General features: G+C 40.7%; 4 protein-coding genes across 11 annotated transcripts; 2 read left to right on the top strand and 2 right to left on the bottom strand.

Annotated features, from left to right (window-relative positions):
- Positions 1-96: 96 nt before the first annotated feature.
- LOC129581485 (ubiquitin-protein ligase E3B-like) lies at positions 97-8,598 on the top strand. 6 transcript variants are annotated; one of them, XM_055472599.1, is made up of 11 exons: positions 97-510; positions 581-647; positions 1,836-3,187; positions 3,600-3,760; positions 3,833-3,985; positions 4,306-4,465; positions 4,584-4,817; positions 6,233-6,516; positions 6,986-7,644; positions 7,769-7,969; positions 8,246-8,598. In XM_055472599.1, exons 3-11 carry the CDS (start codon positions 1,980-1,982, stop codon positions 8,438-8,440), a joined length of 3,255 nt encoding a protein of 1,084 aa, XP_055328574.1. In that variant the 5' UTR covers positions 97-510; positions 581-647; positions 1,836-1,979; the 3' UTR covers positions 8,441-8,598. The 6 variants fall into 6 exon arrangements, with proteins under 6 accessions (XP_055328574.1, XP_055328573.1, XP_055328576.1 ...); XM_055472598.1 differs by having other exon boundaries at positions 581-707; XM_055472601.1 differs by having other exon boundaries at positions 97-707; positions 1,836-2,096; positions 2,163-3,187.
- LOC129581490 (SWI/SNF-related matrix-associated actin-dependent regulator of chromatin subfamily B member 1-like) lies at positions 8,525-11,425 on the bottom strand. 3 transcript variants are annotated; one of them, XM_055472608.1, is made up of 8 exons: positions 11,218-11,425; positions 10,791-11,137; positions 10,544-10,652; positions 9,988-10,117; positions 9,792-9,929; positions 9,485-9,612; positions 9,170-9,336; positions 8,525-9,060 (listed from the first exon to the last, which is right to left on the bottom strand). In XM_055472608.1, exons 2-8 carry the CDS (start codon positions 11,019-11,021, stop codon positions 8,704-8,706), a joined length of 1,260 nt encoding a protein of 419 aa, XP_055328583.1. In that variant the 5' UTR covers positions 11,022-11,137; positions 11,218-11,425; the 3' UTR covers positions 8,525-8,703. The 3 variants fall into 3 exon arrangements, with proteins under 3 accessions (XP_055328583.1, XP_055328584.1, XP_055328585.1); XM_055472609.1 differs by having other exon boundaries at positions 11,240-11,425; XM_055472610.1 differs by having other exon boundaries at positions 11,252-11,425.
- Positions 11,426-11,518: 93 nt separating this feature from the next.
- Positions 11,519-15,905, top strand: LOC129581488 (ras-specific guanine nucleotide-releasing factor RalGPS1-like). Its single transcript, XM_055472603.1, is given in 6 exon segments — positions 11,519-12,497; positions 13,015-13,582; positions 13,893-14,160; positions 14,220-14,593; positions 15,148-15,360; positions 15,362-15,905. Coding segments are annotated over 5 exon segments (1,539 nt in total). The 5' UTR covers positions 11,519-12,497; positions 13,015-13,159; the 3' UTR covers positions 15,623-15,905.
- LOC129581493 (nucleoside diphosphate kinase homolog 5-like) lies at positions 15,765-16,906 on the bottom strand. The gene is made up of 2 exons (XM_055472614.1): positions 16,462-16,906; positions 15,765-16,374 (listed from the first exon to the last, which is right to left on the bottom strand). The coding sequence occupies exons 1-2, from the start codon at positions 16,841-16,843 to the stop codon at positions 16,028-16,030; spliced, it is 729 nt and encodes a 242-aa protein (XP_055328589.1). The 5' UTR covers positions 16,844-16,906; the 3' UTR covers positions 15,765-16,027.
- Positions 16,907-17,177: the final 271 nt, after the last annotated feature.

The following is a 17,177-nucleotide window of genomic DNA, read 5'->3' as shown; positions in this document are numbered from 1 at the left end:
GAAAATATTGAAAATATTGAGATCTCCATGCGGGCGCGATCTACCTACCTTTTTAAAAATTCTAATTTGAAAAGCATGTGAAGAGCGTGGAAGTACACTAGTATCTCTGCTAGTATACAATACACTAGTATAGTGACCAGTCTCAATTAAATTCGTTGGTCTTTTCTAATATAGTTATTCTGTCTGTTAAATAAGAAGATATCATTTTTTTATGTGATAGTGAATCTGATGGTTGCCATTTGGGTCGGATTTTCGTGACGGAAAAGTTGGGAATACTGAGACAAGACAACCATTCAGCCACAGTGCATCAATGCACGCGCATCATAGTTGTGTGTATGGATTACCTTGAATCAGTTTACTATCTTCTCGCTGTTCTTATGGCTTTTCCGACATTGTTGGCGCTTTATTTCGTTGGTTGGTTAGGATTAGAATTGTTCAAAAACAACTGATGGATGATTTTAACACCGGGCTTCGTCGTGAACTGCATGGAGCAGGCGCATCCGTATCCTTGTAAACAGTAGCGGAATTCCGAAATATTCCAGTCCTTTCATTCCAGTACTCTGTACTTATCCTTTTGCAGAATGGAAATTGTACTTCGGAGTTGTGGTCTCTTTGCATTACCATCAGCTATGCATTCTTTGATTAAAGTGAGCGAATTTTAAATCTCTCGTTCTTGGTATCTCAAGAAATTGCTGGGTGATCAACGAGTAAGTTCTAACTGACGCAGTCACGCAGATGATTTACGGTTACTCGACAGACATCTGAAAGTTCGAAATTATTTCCCATATTCATAGATCATAACCCGTACGTTTTATTAGTGTAAGTTAGAGTACTTAATAATTATTATTTTCAAGGCACGTCGTAAAGCATTAATTGTTACTGCTGCTTACAATTGTTGCTTGCAATATACGGCCAGGGAGACTGCTGCATATTGCAAGCTGAAAACGAAATGCAATCAGCAATGCTTGTCATTTCGCAGTTGCGTTCACTACAGATACATAACTGTAAGACAGGGTTTTGGGGAAAATAACTGTGGCTGTTTAATTTAAATATATTTTCGCCGGTTTTGTTTGGGAATGTAACCTACTGTAACGATAAAAGTTTGTTAACAACTTGTGAGAATTTGTTCTTTAGATTAAGACACATTGCAAACGGATTGAAAACTCACTGATTTACTTTTACTTAATAATATAGAAATCTATGACTTACGAAAACGTTCAGAATTTTAACGCACTTCTTTGCTTTCTCGTTTCACCTTGTAATAACAATGACATTAACCTTCTGGCATCTTCTCTTTATGACATTATTATTGATTTCTAAGATCCGAGTGTAGTAGTCACTGCCGCGCGTTTCATTTTTGGTAAATGTTAGAACTATTCGTTTTTTTGCACATGCGGGTGATGCGACAGCGTTTTTCGGGTACGTATACGAAAGGTGAATATAAGAAATTATATGCGCATATCTCAACGAGTGCAAAACTGCTATACTCGAGCATTGCTCATTTCTTCGAAGAGTGCTACCTGTTATTATAAAATTTACATAGAAAAATGAAAAAAATGATTTATATTTCAGTCTTTGCTGATACAACCCGATGATGAGCCAGTGAAAACATGAACGTCTAGTATTACAGACATGACGCATGACCGGTCGGTGGTCACCTTACATGAATTTCTGTGTTTATTGAATTTTTAGTTAGTAATCTGAGGTAAAAAAGAGACATTTTAAAAGCATGTGGCTGAGCGTTTTATGCCGTCGCGTTCGGCTGTGGCAGTAACTGGTTTGAAATTTTGAATCATCCTGTTATACAACTTCCGGTGACACATTCTGCTGCACAGGCATTGGTCGTCCTCATTTGTCACGTCCCCGATCGCCGTCTGACGTGAATCAGCGTGCGGTACCACCGTACACTATCAATAATAACCAAAGTGTAGCTTTGATATCCATCGCTACTGCTTATTATAACCGGCAGCCCAGCAAGAATGTTTGTCAGTGTGCAAAAGACGAACCGGTCGGCAGACGTAGTGGAAGAAGCTAGAGCGGCACGGGAACAACGTGTCCGCGATAAGCGTCGTCTTGAAGCTGTTGTAATGATTCAGGTAAAAAATTGTTTGGGTGGCACGTGGGTGTCCACTGTAGCTACTAATCGTGGCCTGCCTGTACAGGCGTTTGTCCGGCGATGTCTGTGCGTTAAGCATCTCCGGGCGGAATGCCAGCGGGAATTTGACGAAACCTTTCGCCAGTATGCCGTGCAAAATGACACCAGCCCCACGGTGCCTGTGGATGATGTATTTTCCATGTTACGGGAGTTTTTCTTCATGTTCAATACAAAGGAAGATCGCGAGCGCTTCCGAAATGTGTGCTATTACCTTATTGCTTCCATCGGCTCGGAAAAGCCGCATCTCAACTACATGAGCATTATGCAGAAATCGGAATCTGTTGCGGTATGGAGGAGACAGGTTATAATGATTTTAAAACTATGCGTTCACTATTTGTCGGCACTGAATCCGGATAGCCCTGCGGATGCGCGAGATTTGGTAACATATTCCCAGACCATTATTATGTTGACCCATGCGTCGCAGTGGAAGGCGGTGAAAATTCCCAATGAAATTGTGCAAAAGGTGATGAATAATGTTACCATCAAATGGCTGCAAGAGTTGGTCAGAGTGGGATTATATCCGGCTGTACGGGATGTACTTATGCGTGGATTAGCCAGAACAACACCGACGTTGAATAAGACGACCTTTTTCCCACTGTTGACTTTACTCATGCGACCGATGGTGATGGAGGCCTTCGCTTCCGAAACGGATAAACAGAAAGCCTTGATCTCTTTGCTAAGTGTGCCCGGCTTTATTGTGCATGTGGAAACCATATGTCCGGTGTTTATTGAAACATTCAGGAAGCAAGGTGTCCTTAAGATGTGGATGGAATTATTGACATCGGAAGATGTATGGAAAGTCATGCGGGAGAATATACGGACGGCAAATGCTGCGTTATGTATTACCGCTAATTTGGCCAATATCTTTTGGCTGGAGAAGAGTAAGACAAATGACGTCGATGTGCTGCATGTGGTGTCAACTATTATTTTCTTGTTGGACTTATGTCGAGAATTGAATGCCACTCATCAAAACACGACAATGACCAAGTGGCACGCAGTTCTGGGATGGTCGAGTGACCGTGTGGATCCGTGGTGAGTCAGACACAGTTTTTACAGTGTTGGAGTTATATAAATGTACATATACAATAGACTCCTATAATTAGATGATAACTACTTTCTTTAGGCTTCAAGCTGTGTTCCCATTCATTGATTAAATCTCTGTCGTTTAGAAATATTTTCGAAGCTATGGTATCTGGTAATAATACTATTTACTGTAATTACAGTATATTAAAACATAGTGCAATTTAAATAGCTGGTAGCACATGGAAATTTATCCATGATGTTATTAGCTGCAACGTTAACAGTGCAGATTGAACGTTATTTTTCTGGTTACCTGTTTTCTTATTGATTAACACCCACCAGCGTTGTATCTTTGCTTTTTTTATGCAAACACCAATTAGGATTTGGGCATTTCTGTTTTCTGATTCTTTTATTGTGTTATTAGCTACCATGACTCTATGCAGTACACTACCCAGCAACTCAATCTTATTTGGAAAAGAGAATTCGTAAAAACCGTTTTTGGTAATTCCCTGGAAAGAAAAACGATGAACGGTCCTGTGAGTGCAAAGAAAAATGATCCAACACCGGGGAATTTTAAAGCCACAGGTGAGTGCTGTGTGCAACAATTGTGAACGAAGAAGTGCATCAGTGCTTATTGCATGTTGCTTTTATTTTTAGCCTTGCTTCAACGGCTTGGTCTGCATCATCTTGCCAAAACCTCCACAAAACTGAAGCTGAATGATGGGGAAGTCAGCCGTTTTGCCATTGTCAGCGCGATGTACCAATGTGCCATCAACTGTCTTGTCAATCTTAGACTTCATATTTTGACTGGTATGATCAATTATTTGTTGACTCGGTAATGCTATCCATACGGCTAATTATGCGCTGCAAACAGTTAGTGCTTTTTTGGTGCGGACTGAACTAGCATTAACTTGTTTTACTCACATTTGTTTTACTATGAATTTGTACCATGCCGTTCTGCGTGACATGGTCTTCGATATGCTTTTTTTGAAATTGTTTATTTTATTTGCTCAATTTCGCTTTCTTTGTAATAATCAGAATTTGTAACCTCTTTGCTCATAACAACCTCTTTGCATGAGTTATGTACTGACCACTCTCACAGTCAGCGGGTCACCCTCCTTTTTATGCAGGATTAATAGTGGAAGGCCGATTACCTATGCAACTCTGGAATATTGTTCGTGGTATTGGTGTCGGTCAGTTTGTTGAATTATTGAAACCGACTCCTAACACTTACACGACGGAATTTCAACTGCTTGGGTTATTTTGCAATTTGACCAGTCATCTTATAATGTAAGCGTGCTTGTCTGGAGTTTCAAGGCTTATTAGAGTACGAAGTGTGACATACCGGAATGCTATAACAATATAGAATATGTGCCGCACTTTAGATAGATACAATTTTTGTTTTTAGTCTTATGGATGACCTGGAACTTTACGAGGAGCAGAAAATATTTACCATTAACGATCTTTTGGAAATGTCAAAGTTTTTGAATGACTTGATATTTCGCATTATCTGGGATGGGCTAATGTCATCAGCTCAAATGAGATCCGATCAGCTCTTCACGTCGGCACATCATCTCATGAGGATATTATACGAGCGCGATTCTCGTCGGCGATTTGCCCCGGATGATCACTGGATCATGAAGTAAGTTTTAACTGATAATGACAGACATTTGAAGATGATTACATGTTGCAGCAGTTTTTTTTATAAACTTGCACGATAATTGTGTCAGTTTTGGCTGTTCATTCTGTATATGCGGAATACTCTTTTTCTTGATAATTACATGCGTTAGGCATAGAATGTAACGGAACCTTTAATAAGTATCATGGTACGAGTACAAACTATGCACCAGAACAAAACAACATTTACAAAAGAAACACTTCCTCTATGCTATCCTGATCGGGGATCGTACCCATTACACAAATTGCGTTTCCCCGTTGTATTTGCATAGATATTCGCTGTTTAAAAAACTCTAGAATCATAGAATACGAATCGTTATTACGATATGACTAGACTCACCGCGCGCGTGGAATGAGTTATTGGAGTCTCGGAGCGTTCGTAATTGATAGTTCTATTATGTTCCTGCATTTCGTCAAACATTAGGATCAGTGTTTCGAAGTACACGTATGGTTGCCAGTTTGCACGGAGCGGCACTGTAGGTTATAAAGTACAGTACCTGCTCAGGGAATTTCGCTTCGTTTTTATGAGGGTATAGGTAAATCAAATGGTTGTTCCCATAAAACGGAAATCGTATTTCATTAAAAATGCCATTAATGTTTATCGATTTGTGTTGTGTTGTCGGGCGTGACTATCGATGGTTCCGCACTTTGCGACCATTGAGACGAACCGATGGATCCCGGTGTTCGTATTTGAGGGTCGAGTTGACAGGAAAAGCTTGCTTGAATGTCGTTACACGGTTACTTACTTGCGTTTCCTATTGTTTGAAGGTGTATCAAAGCCAGGTGATGGTCGATGTGTTGAATAACAGTTTAGGGTTGTGTAAAAATACAGTCATGATATTAGTACTTTTACCGTGCCTTAATAAACGAAATAATCGAGCAGTTTTAGTTAGTGTATCGTCTTAGATCCGAAATGGTATGTGCCGGTATGCCGTTTACAATGTAAAAAATTGCAGTTAGAAATATGAGCACTTCGGTACTTGAACTGAACTTACGCACTTTTTATCTATCCGGATTTACTTTCTTTGGTTGTTTTAGTTCACATTAAAATTATGGAGTGGAATTTTCTAAATAGCTATGTAATATTCATTATTACAGTGCTGTGAAGTTTAATTGTAACTGGAGTTCGGCTGATTCAGTTAGTTCTTTTTTCTGATAAGATTTTCGCATACGAAATTGTTAGTACACCTTTCTTATTGCTCTTATTTAACTGATTACATAAGAGAATGTTTTCGTATTTGTACTGCATTCCCTGCCTATACTAAACGGGTGTTTGTAATGCTGACAGTTCAGTTATTGGCGTATAGTGCATACAGCATGTTTATACATACGATCCATTATCGAGCCGAATTGTATTCATTTTTAATTCCTTTACGTCAGGGAAGCCAAAGGAAGTGCATTTTTCAGCGAACTGAAAGAGAATCACAATAACGTGCAGCTATTGTTGGCCTTTGCACCGCACTGTATCCCACATCACGACCGTGTAAAATTGTTTCGACAATGGATCAAAGAGGACAAACAGTCGGATCAAGACAAGCCCACTGCGCCCATTTTGATTGCAGTGCAGCGCCGGCGCATCGTCGAGGACGGATATGGACACATTTCCCGTTTAAAACCCGAAGAATTGAAGGGTGTTATTCGCGTACGCTTTATTAACGCTGAAGGCAAGTTACTCGTATATGGGCGGTATAGATTTGTTACGTTACGTGCTAAATGGTTCCAAAAAAAGGGCCCAAGACGCGTACGGCCTTCATGGGACAGCTAAATTGAGCTAATACAGTTTAATGCATATTTAAATTTAAGTGGGTTGTTTTGAATCGCGTACAGATACTTATTTCCTCATAGCAGGTACCTTTTCTTAATTACCAGTTTTGCTACATCCCCACTATTTTATTTTAAATTATACATATAAGACTGCGTAATATCTTGGATCTAATAACATTCTATGCATGGCAGGGTGCAGAGCCTTTCACCATTCTTTTCTGTGTGTATCCTATACTTTTGTATTAACAAATTTTTATTTACTTAACATGCTAACGTAAAAGCAAATAACTAAGTAAGTAAGTGGCGTATTTTGGAATTGATCTTGTTTAGGGAGAACGGTTTCTTATTCTATACACAATTCATTTTTAGGCATGGCTGAAGCGGGAATTGACCAGGATGGTGTGTTTAAAGAATTTCTGGAGGAAACAATAAAACGTGTGTTCGATCCAAATCTGCACTTATTTAAAACAACTGTGGATAACAGGATTTACCCATCACCCACTTCCGGCATTCAAGATGAGCATCTGCAGCTGTTCAGTTTTGTTGGACGAATTCTGGGCAAAGCGGTGTACGAAGGAATTGTTGTGGATGTACCCCTGGCTAACTTCTTCCTCAGTCAGATTCTTGGCCATCAAGCTGCAAACCCAACATACAGCTATTTTGACGAGTTACCATCATTTGACGTCGAGCTATCACGAATGTTGCAAAACTTGAAACGGTACCAAGGAAAAGTGGAAGAGCTGGAATTGACCTTTTCTTGCGATGAGGACCGGCTAGGTCAGGTCGTTAGTCACGAGCTGATGCCAGGTGGACGGTTTGTGGAGGTTACGGATGATAATAAAATTTCATATATCCATTTAATGGCACATTTTCGAATGCACGGCCAGATTAAGCAGCAGGTCAACGCTTTTACACGGGGCTTTTTGAGCATCATTAAGCCAGAGTGGATCAGTATATTTTCTCCGCCGGAACTGCAAAAGCTCATCTCAGGCGACAGCCAGACTATTGATTTAAAGGATTTACGGAAAGTAGGTCTCGTCATGATTTGCTTGTGTAATTCAAGTAAAAAGCCGCACATTATTTGTAGTCATTACCTCTTAAATCAAACATTTATTGAGTTTGATTGGCTCTGATGATATATTCTGTTACTAGAACACACAGTACTATGGAGGATTTCATAGTTCACATCGCGTTGTTGGATGGTTGTGGGATGTGCTGGAAAATGATTTCAACGAGGAAGAAAGGGGATTGTTTCTGAAATTTGTTACAAGCTGCTCGAAACCACCGCTTTTGGGGTTCTCTTACATGGATCCGCCGTTTTCCATTCGATGTGTGGAAGTTAGCGATGACCAGGTACGGTATAATTAGTTATGTATCTGTACGTGACACAACTCACATAAGGTTCAGATTTGATCATGTTTTTAAGATGGTTTTCTGTTTCGTTATGTTGCAACTGTAAAAATAATGTCTCACAATTCATTAATTTCAATTATCTCAAAATTTGAAGATTATTAGAGCGGTGTCGTCAATCTCTAGTAGTGGATGCACCGAATATTGTGTGACCATGTGAATTCAAACCCCATGAGAGAATGCCACCAGAAATCATTACTGAATTTGACCCAATTACAGGACTCTGGAGATACATTAGGGAGTGTAATACGCGGTTTCTTTACCATTAACCGCAAGAAGATCTCCACTACTCGGCTCCCGACCTCATCGACATGCTTTAATTTATTAAAGCTTCCCAATTATTCGAAAAAGTCAGTCCTCCGGGAGAAGCTACGCTATGCCATTCGGAGTAATGCCGGGTTTGAACTTTCGTGATCGCTCTTGGACAGTTGTAATGTGGTGCTGTAACCCTCTGACTGCAGTCTTTCACGTTAGAACTTTGATATTTCTATTCTTTAATTTGAGAATTCTATTTGCTGTACTGTACAGTGACACTGTGATTAAAAATCGTGGGAATTAACACTGTAACTCAGTGCTGGAAACTGTGATTGGCCGTACATTGTACAAATACCAAAAGAGCACAAAGACTTGGAAAACCGTAAACAGAGTTAAACAAAAGATAAATATTTTAAAAAATATCACCAACTCGTGCCTTGGTTGTACGCTAATCGCCGCATCCGTCGGGTATTGCGATCTTGATCGCGCAATTTCTTCTCCATCTCGGCGTCGGAAAGAACTTCTATGGAAGGCGACCAGGAATCGCAGTCATGGTTACGGAACGGGCAGTCAATGGGTGGCAAAGTAGCATCGCTGTACACTGACTGGTGCCATGTTAATTGTGCGCGAATTGAATAAGCGATGGCTGTCTCAAATTCCCCTCCGAGACCCAAATCAGCGCACAGTCTAGCGGCAAACTGTTCGGGGCTGTTTTGTTGCTCGGCCATATCCCACTCAAACTGATCGTTCAAGGAAATATTCCCAACATGGATATTTAGCTGCAGAAAAAACGAGAGATACGTACACCAAAAACACAATCTTCATTGCGCAAAAACAGCGAGTTAAGTATCCAGTATAGGTATCGGGTTTGATAAAACAAGCTTTTACCTTTATTACCACTCTTTGATCGGTCTGATTATTGAGAAGATTATCCGTGGGAAACGCATCAACCTGCTGCTTAATACTTTGTGCAATGGCAGGAATGAACTGAACCATCGGAAGATCCAAATCTTCGCACAGTATTTCGGCAAACTGCTCCGGCGTAATGAGAAGTTCTGCAAACATAACAATAACAGCCCGCATTAAATTTAAAAGCTTTAGTGTCAATTTTCGAGATGCGATTAGGACGCATTAAAAATTCACGAGAACTTTGGAAACAACCGCAAGGCAACAAATATCATCCAAAAGGCTAAACCAACTTACCGTTTTTATTCCACGTAAATGTATCTCTGAGTTTCACATTATCTATTTCCATATCCAGTCGAATAGGAACGAGAATCTCTTGCTGAGCGGCCTGTTTTGCCATCATCAGCGGGGGTTTATCATCGAAACTAAAGCGCCAGACAACGAATTACATACAGCAATTACTACAATACTACTGTCGCATTCTTTCGCTAACCAAAACTCAGGCGAAGAAACAAAAATGATAAAAACCACTAAAATTACAGAAATCATGCTGTTCGACTTTTTTTGCACAAACGACATCGTTTGAAATTAACTAAAAACGCACCAAAATGGATGATGTCGACCGGGTTGGCGCATTAACTGGCGGGCACGACTGATGGGTGTAGCGCTGGGAACAGCGTCCAAATGATGAGAAGTGGCGGGTTGAGGAGCCCAATTCGAAGCGCGCCGCGACTTCGCTTCTCTGCAAAGTAGCATCTTTACTGCATCTTAAGCACCGGTGCGAAGAATGAAGTACGCACTTTGGCGTCTGAGATATTTCCGCATCCCCAGAAACCAGCCGGTATTTTTCTTCATAACCCGCTAAAATCTCATCCACTTCTTTGGCTTTCACAAGAATCGTATTACTGGATACGGAATGCGAATCCACACCTAGAAAAAATCGCTACGAATGATTTTAAAGTGTGCACAGTAAATATCGTTTGTCAAAAAACTTATGCAGCGCATATGTACAGTGAGCCTCAGTAGACTTCAGTAAGTAATTGAATTTAACACCCACAGGCCACAGCCAATATCGCCATGCATAAGGGTGGGTAAGTACCAACCATATTGCAATCCAATGTATTGCAATGAGAGGACTGCATTTTGTCTGAATCGCATTCAAAGGGCAAGACTGAAGTGATAAATTATGGAAAAGGAAACAATAATGCCGAATATCCCAACACGATTAAAAAGAAAACAACACAAAGAAAATATTTGAACACACTACAAAAAACAAGAAAACGGACTGGTGAGATCTGACTTGTACAGTGTAAAACAACAACATGAAAGAAAAAAAGATTTCGAAAATACGAGTACCTTTCATCTGCGCTAAACGTTTTCTTTCCTCCGGAGTAGTCTGTCGTCTCCAAAGTGCGGGATACTTTCGGTATAATTGGCCTCGAAACATTCGCAAATAATTCCCCACCTGAACGATCAATCGAAGTGTTTAATAAATTTGTTAGAACATTCTTATGTCCTCCAACGAAACATGGTTGACAACAGCAACACAGTACTGTAAGTGTAATTAGTAAGGCTTCTACGAGAAGGAAAGAAATGCTCTTACTACTGATCCAATGTAGTAATCGTCGCCGTCGTCTTCCAGTTTGAAGGGAACGGGTCGACTGCCAAACGTGCTGACCATGGGCCTCCGCGACTTGTCTCCATCCCCATCGACTTCCATTTCCGCATCTGCCTGGCTCTCTGTCTGACGATCTTGAGACGACAGATCATTGTCAGTCTCCATGCCTTCCACTGTGGTCTCGTTACCAGTATCCTCAAAATCTTTGGCTGCCATTCCTAATTTCCACAATTAACATAGCCCACAGGAACGATAAAAAATGTAATATTCCTTTCGCCAGACCGAGACTGTTGTCCACAAGGTATCAATCGTTGCGTCGTACAATCCGCTAACTGCAGTCGAGAATCGAGAATAATAATATTGACATAGTTAATTACCACACAATAGTCAGAAAGCAAGAGGAAAATCGAACCTATTTCGAAGAATTTTCGTACTTTATTCACAACCTTCGCTTTTCATAGTGCTGTAAATGCTAGCAGCCAATTTTAGGCGTAAATCCTTGCTTCTGCAGCATCCTTGGCTAGAATCGGGATTCTGACTGAGGCTGTCTGTCAATGTCAATGAACGGTTCATTATCATTCATTGATTCGAATCCAGATTCTCACAGCCGAAAGCGAATGAATGAATCACGCATTGAGAATGTATTGGTACACGGTCATTTTGGTACACGAGTAGTACAGTACGAGTTCTCCCGTCTAGTACTAATAAGTTGTTTCACTTTTAAATTACAGTGCGATAGTAAATTTTAAGTTCTTTTTTGAGCTTTTGAAAAGTACTCTCAGGCTACAATTAACTTTATGAAATTATGGGTTTTCCCATTTCCTTTTTATTGTTTCAGTTTACTTATTTATTACTAGGTTGAATTAATAACCGTACGAAAACCGACATTTTTTTGCGAATATCTGCAACCTACATGCGCCACTGTCTCGTTTAGTATTTTTACTTTTTATCACTGCTTGTCGCATTTTCAATAAATGATTTCGTCCTTTCTTATTGCTGATTTGCTGCAGTTGCTGATTTGCAGTTGATTTTGCATTTGCGTGAGCACCGTATCTCTGTGGTTCTTTAATCTGCGGTAGCTTTTCCTATCGGATTAAATAATTGTGACGGGTTATCGGGTATCATTATCAGTCTTTGATAATTTATTATCTGGTTTTGCTGTTAAACTGGAATCGCTAAGTTTTGTCCGAGTGGTGAATACTACCATACTGCAACCTAGTATCAAGGTGTTAAAGGATTGGAATCGTACATTTGGAGTTCTGACTTATCAGTCGCAGTGTTATGCCGAAGGACACAACATTTATCTGGAATATCATACATGCAATGTTTTTGAGAATAAGCAGCATTAATGTTTTGGGCACATTGTATGCCTGCGCTGAGTGTGCATAGTACTGCATACACTGGATGATAAGACGTTTGAGGGCTTTGTTTCCAGGCTGTATCTGCAAGATAACAAGATCACAGTATTGGAGCTCCAGTCAGTTGTGCTAGTTTCCCGCAGAAAGAATAAGCTACCAAGTGCAGTAGCCGTGGTACTCCTGCATCAGTTGATAACGACTGCCAACAATTGTACGAGTATCCAACGTGAACCGGATATTTGATTTAGGCTGTGGATTTCGCATTGTAATCCCGAGACAGTACAATTCCAGCTGCAAGCGTGGATCTGTGGTGCAGTGGACAAGGTTCTTTGAGGTTAGTGGTTCTGTTGTTAATGAGTACTCGTATGATTATAATTTTTCAGTGGTCGACAAAATTTATAAATATTTAAAGTCTACAGTTACAGTCTACGGTTATGAGTTAATTGGATTGCAGATTGCTCTACGAGCAGCTGGTTCATCTATCTGTATATGTGCATCAATCATAATGTACTGTACTCGTATCTGCGGGATTTAATTCAATTGAACTTGTTTTTAATTACAGTTACGTAATTATTTTTAAATAATTGCGGTTGTTTGAGGAATCATGTTCTTGAAATAGTCACAATTCACACCGGCGTCGACTTCTGGAAGGCTTTGTGTAGTTTGGTTTTTCAAATACAATGTAAAAAATTAAATAGAAATATTCTATTATTGTATGATTATTTGCAGGTTGCAACAGATAGGGAAATATAATCATGACGCGATTCTATAGATGATGTATGGCGCTGAACTGCGTAGACTTGGTTGTAGAGAACGATATAAACCGTGCGGTAACCCGATGTTGATTTTAGACTGCCCGCAAGCAGTTATGTCTGCTCGTGTAGTGCCGTACGACGCCGATTAAAAACCTGCAAGCTCAACAGTTTATGCCGCAGCTGTTGGCGTCCGTACAGGCAGCGAAGCCAGTCGTTATCGCGTGCGGCGGGCTTCCTGCCGATGAACGGCAGTGATCCAACGATGAGCACGCTGTCGCCCCAATCGGCCCCCGCCAAGGGGGCCACCTATCCCCTGTCCAGCCACTTTGCCACGATGCCCCGATTGCGGCACCATCGCTCGCCCAAACGGAAAAAGTGCATGTACATTGAAACGGATGTGGAGAGTGAAGGGAGCGGGCTGGATACCTTTGACGCGTCCGGTGATGCGACGTGCGCATTGCACTGGAAAGTGGACGATGTAGCTGCACAGTTGACACTCCTTAACCATGCGGTATTTCGTGAGTTATTACCCTTGGATCTGGCTTCCTTGAAGTGGTACGATCCGAGAATGAAAAATTATCCAGAATCTCAACGTGTCAATGCCATAACGACGCGGTTTAATTACGATGGACAGTGGGCAATTTCGGAAATTTTGAAGCAAGAGGTAAATCAGAATAATTAATGTATTTTTTTTGCAATTATAGGGCTTTCGCTTCTGTGATTTCATCAGAGTAAAATTTATACAGCCATGCAATAAATGCAGTTACGTTATGCCAGTCTAGAACTGGAATCAGCGTCTTCTGTTAAAATTTTCTCTTTTCGTAACTTCGTTACGGAAACAGAAAATTAATTTTTGGTAGCAATATATCTGTAAACTACAAATTGTTTCGATATTTTTACATTCGGACCGGCAGAGCTGTGGCTTGTGTGTATATCAAAACATATACTGTAACGCTACTTTGTATCGCTGGCAGACACCCAGGCAGCGGGCAGAAATGTGGAGCCATTTTATCCGGATTGCCGACCGTTTATTTCAGCTGAATAATTTCCACACAAGCTATGCTATATTTTCGGCACTGCTCAGCTCACCCATTGCTCGTTTACATCAAACGCAAGCACTTCTTCCAAAACGCGATAAGGAGACATGTGATTTTCTGGCAGCCAAATTTTCATCGGATAATAACTGGAAAGCATTCAGAGAATATCAAGAAGGGGCGGGATATCCACGATTGCCGCATATCGGTACTCTCATTCCTTGCTAATTGTTTATCTAGCGTAATCGTTTATGTTGGCGTTGACAGGATTCTACAAGACTGATCTGATTCATGCCTATCATGCATATACCAATGTCAATGAGAGACGCAAACGCCTAAAAGCCATTGAGCAGAAAATATTCGATCTCTTTAGCCGGTCCAATTACGGATTTTTGGAAGAGATTCCAGCGCTGCAGTCGTTCCTGAAAAGTTTACGGTATTTGGAAGAGCTGCAGAAGTTTGTCGATGAAGGCAATATCAAATTATCGAAAACACTAGAACCTGATCCAAATGAAAGGGTGTTGGAGCATTCGCCATCCTGTAATGGATCCCGACCGCTGACAGTTAGGGATGTTTTGCTCGGCTCACCCATGGATATACCAAATACGAAAACAAATTTGATCGATGATAGCAACATCGAGGTTCGCGCTGTTGACTTTCTTTCTTTGTAATACAAAATGATAGCTTCTCACATAAAAAATGTAAAATTTTGCTTGATAGAGGTGTAAATTGAAGAATGCACATTTACGTGCATGGAGTAGACCGGAGCGTAGGTATTAGCAATTGACATGCGAATTTTTTTGTCGGTGCATGTAGGTATTTGGTAAACTCCATGCAATTTTGTCGAAACTTGCTTAATATTGTGTTTGATTAGTACAAGAAAATTGTAAGTACGTAATATTGTGACTTAATTAGTGCAAGATCTACGCCCTATTGTGCTTAATATCGGTAATACGTACGGGATTTCTTTACTTACCCCCATAAAGAGACAGGCCCTTGCAGTCTACATGTGATTAGAGTTCATTTTCGTTCCGGTCGATAGCGATGGGAACATTGCAAATTTTGCACGGTCTGATATTCTCGTAGAGGTAGTTTAGTCCCTATTTGTTATCCCATATTGTCCTGTTAGAACATAGATAGTAACACTACCGGAAATTAAAAGCCCGATTATAATTGTGTTTTTGCTTCTTTGCAGGATCTCATTGCAGACGATGCTTTTCTGTTGTCTTCTGGTCACATGCTCAGCCGCAACAATATCGGCAATTTATCCTTACCCAGCAATATGGCCGTATTACAACGCCATTACGACTGGCAAGGTATGTTGGAAAAGAAAACTATTGTTAAAAATGGCCAGTTCCGCTTTCTGCCGCGCTGGAAATCTGTATGGGCAGCCGCGTGGGGATCGAATCTATTTTATTTTTAAGCCCAAAAGCCCCTTCCGTACAGGGGAGCGCGTGCATTTTGAAGGGATTCCTTGTACGGTGTACACAGTGACCGACTGGAAACTGCATATCGGCACCGACGAAACATTGTCGTTCAAACTTCAGTCACCAGATAATGCATTTATTGTTCGCTTTAAAACCCGCACCGTCACAGAGTATCGAGAGTGGATAAAGTTTTTGAAAGCGGCGACCGGAGCACCTTCGAATTTGATAAATTTGGATGGATAAATCAAGTACCAGGTCTCGACGCCGTGGTTGACTATAGTCTAGTGCCACAGTGTCGTGCCGCTTTATATCTTTTTGTTGGTACCATGCAGTTGATCACTCAGTATGTCGTGTGCTTATTTGATTTTAATGTTTTCAGAGTTTTATTAGAGTACTGCCAAGTTTTATTTTCGTTTCGTACTCTTGCGGTTTTTGTATTGAAAAGTTTATGCTCAGTTTATACTGTATGACATGGGATGTGCAATCACTGCAGTATACGACAAGCGCAGTAAAATGTCTGCATCAGCGTTGAATCCTAACTTGTTCTGATGACGCAATTTGGGATGGTGCCATAATATAAACATTTCGATTACGAAATACGTTTCAGTCGCGACAGGGAATGCCCAGGTATCAACAATTATTTAAACATCATCGTCGGTTTTGGGAGCAAAAAGCATAGTTTTGCGTTTCTTGTTCAACTTCCCTTGTTAGTCCTGACGGTGAGCTCATACCAAAAACATATTCACCCGGCTTGAATATTTTGGGATGGTTTGGGTTGTTATTCAAGAGATAAGCAGATAGGTGTGGCACCGGCTGTGCCGGCTTTCTGACGCACAAATCATAAAAGCCATCTAGAAGTGTCGGCAGCATTTTCTCCCGAAAGTACGCATCAATTGCTATTCGCTCCTCAGCAATATTGGAAATCGGTCCATGGAAAATGTCACTGAATCTCGGAAAAAAATGTTGGATTTCTCTTGTTGCCGCAGAAGCATTTACTACAAAATATTAGCGGAACCAGTGGTTAGCATAAGTGTCCAGTTTGAATTAAAGTCGATATACACGCACGACAGTAATAACGTTACCGCTGGCTATTACTGCATTAAATGGACCCGTTTCCCCGAATCTTGCGCATACTGATTGAGGGTTCACCTTTACTGCTTCCGCTGGATCTTCCGGGCCCAAGGCATGCGCCACAGCTTCGAATGCCGAGCCTAAATGACTGACCAACAACACAATAGCGGTGCCCATAAGGGATTGCATTTTATTTTCCACGGATGCAGAGTCTGTTGCCATTTTTCCTCGTTCATCCTTACAAATATACCAAGCCTCGTCGAAACTGATATCAATGCACCGCTCACCATTTATACGGAAGCCATGCTGTTCTAAAGTCTGGATTATCTTTAGCTTCTTGTGTACGGCATGGGGTTTAATAATCATAACCAAATACTGCACAGCAGGTGCCATGAATGCAGATACCAAAGGCTTACAGTACAGTACTCACAAACCACACAAATGATAAGGTTAAATACTTACTTTGTCAAAAGAATTCGGAAAACCTCAATTCGGAATACAGCATTAACTTTGAATGGGTTGTCCAGGAGATTGAAGAATGGTCTTTGTGATACTACTTACGTAAATAACTACAGTAACGAATTAAAAACATTAACCGAATGCGACACTTTTACTTACTAACTGTAATTTTTGCGCAATCTACGTATTTATACGAATACTACTTAGGTGTGCCCGTATTTATATGATTGCTAATTCGGCCCCTCTCCTATGAGGCGAAGGATCACGG

Source organism: Paramacrobiotus metropolitanus, unplaced genomic scaffold (assembly GCF_019649055.1).
Source record: "Paramacrobiotus metropolitanus isolate TYO unplaced genomic scaffold, Prichtersi_v1.0 Parri_scaffold0000005, whole genome shotgun sequence".
Lineage (NCBI taxonomy): Eukaryota > Metazoa > Tardigrada > Eutardigrada > Parachela > Macrobiotidae > Paramacrobiotus > Paramacrobiotus metropolitanus.
Note: the sequence above shows the minus strand (reverse complement) of the source record. Positions and strands in the feature narration are given on the sequence as shown.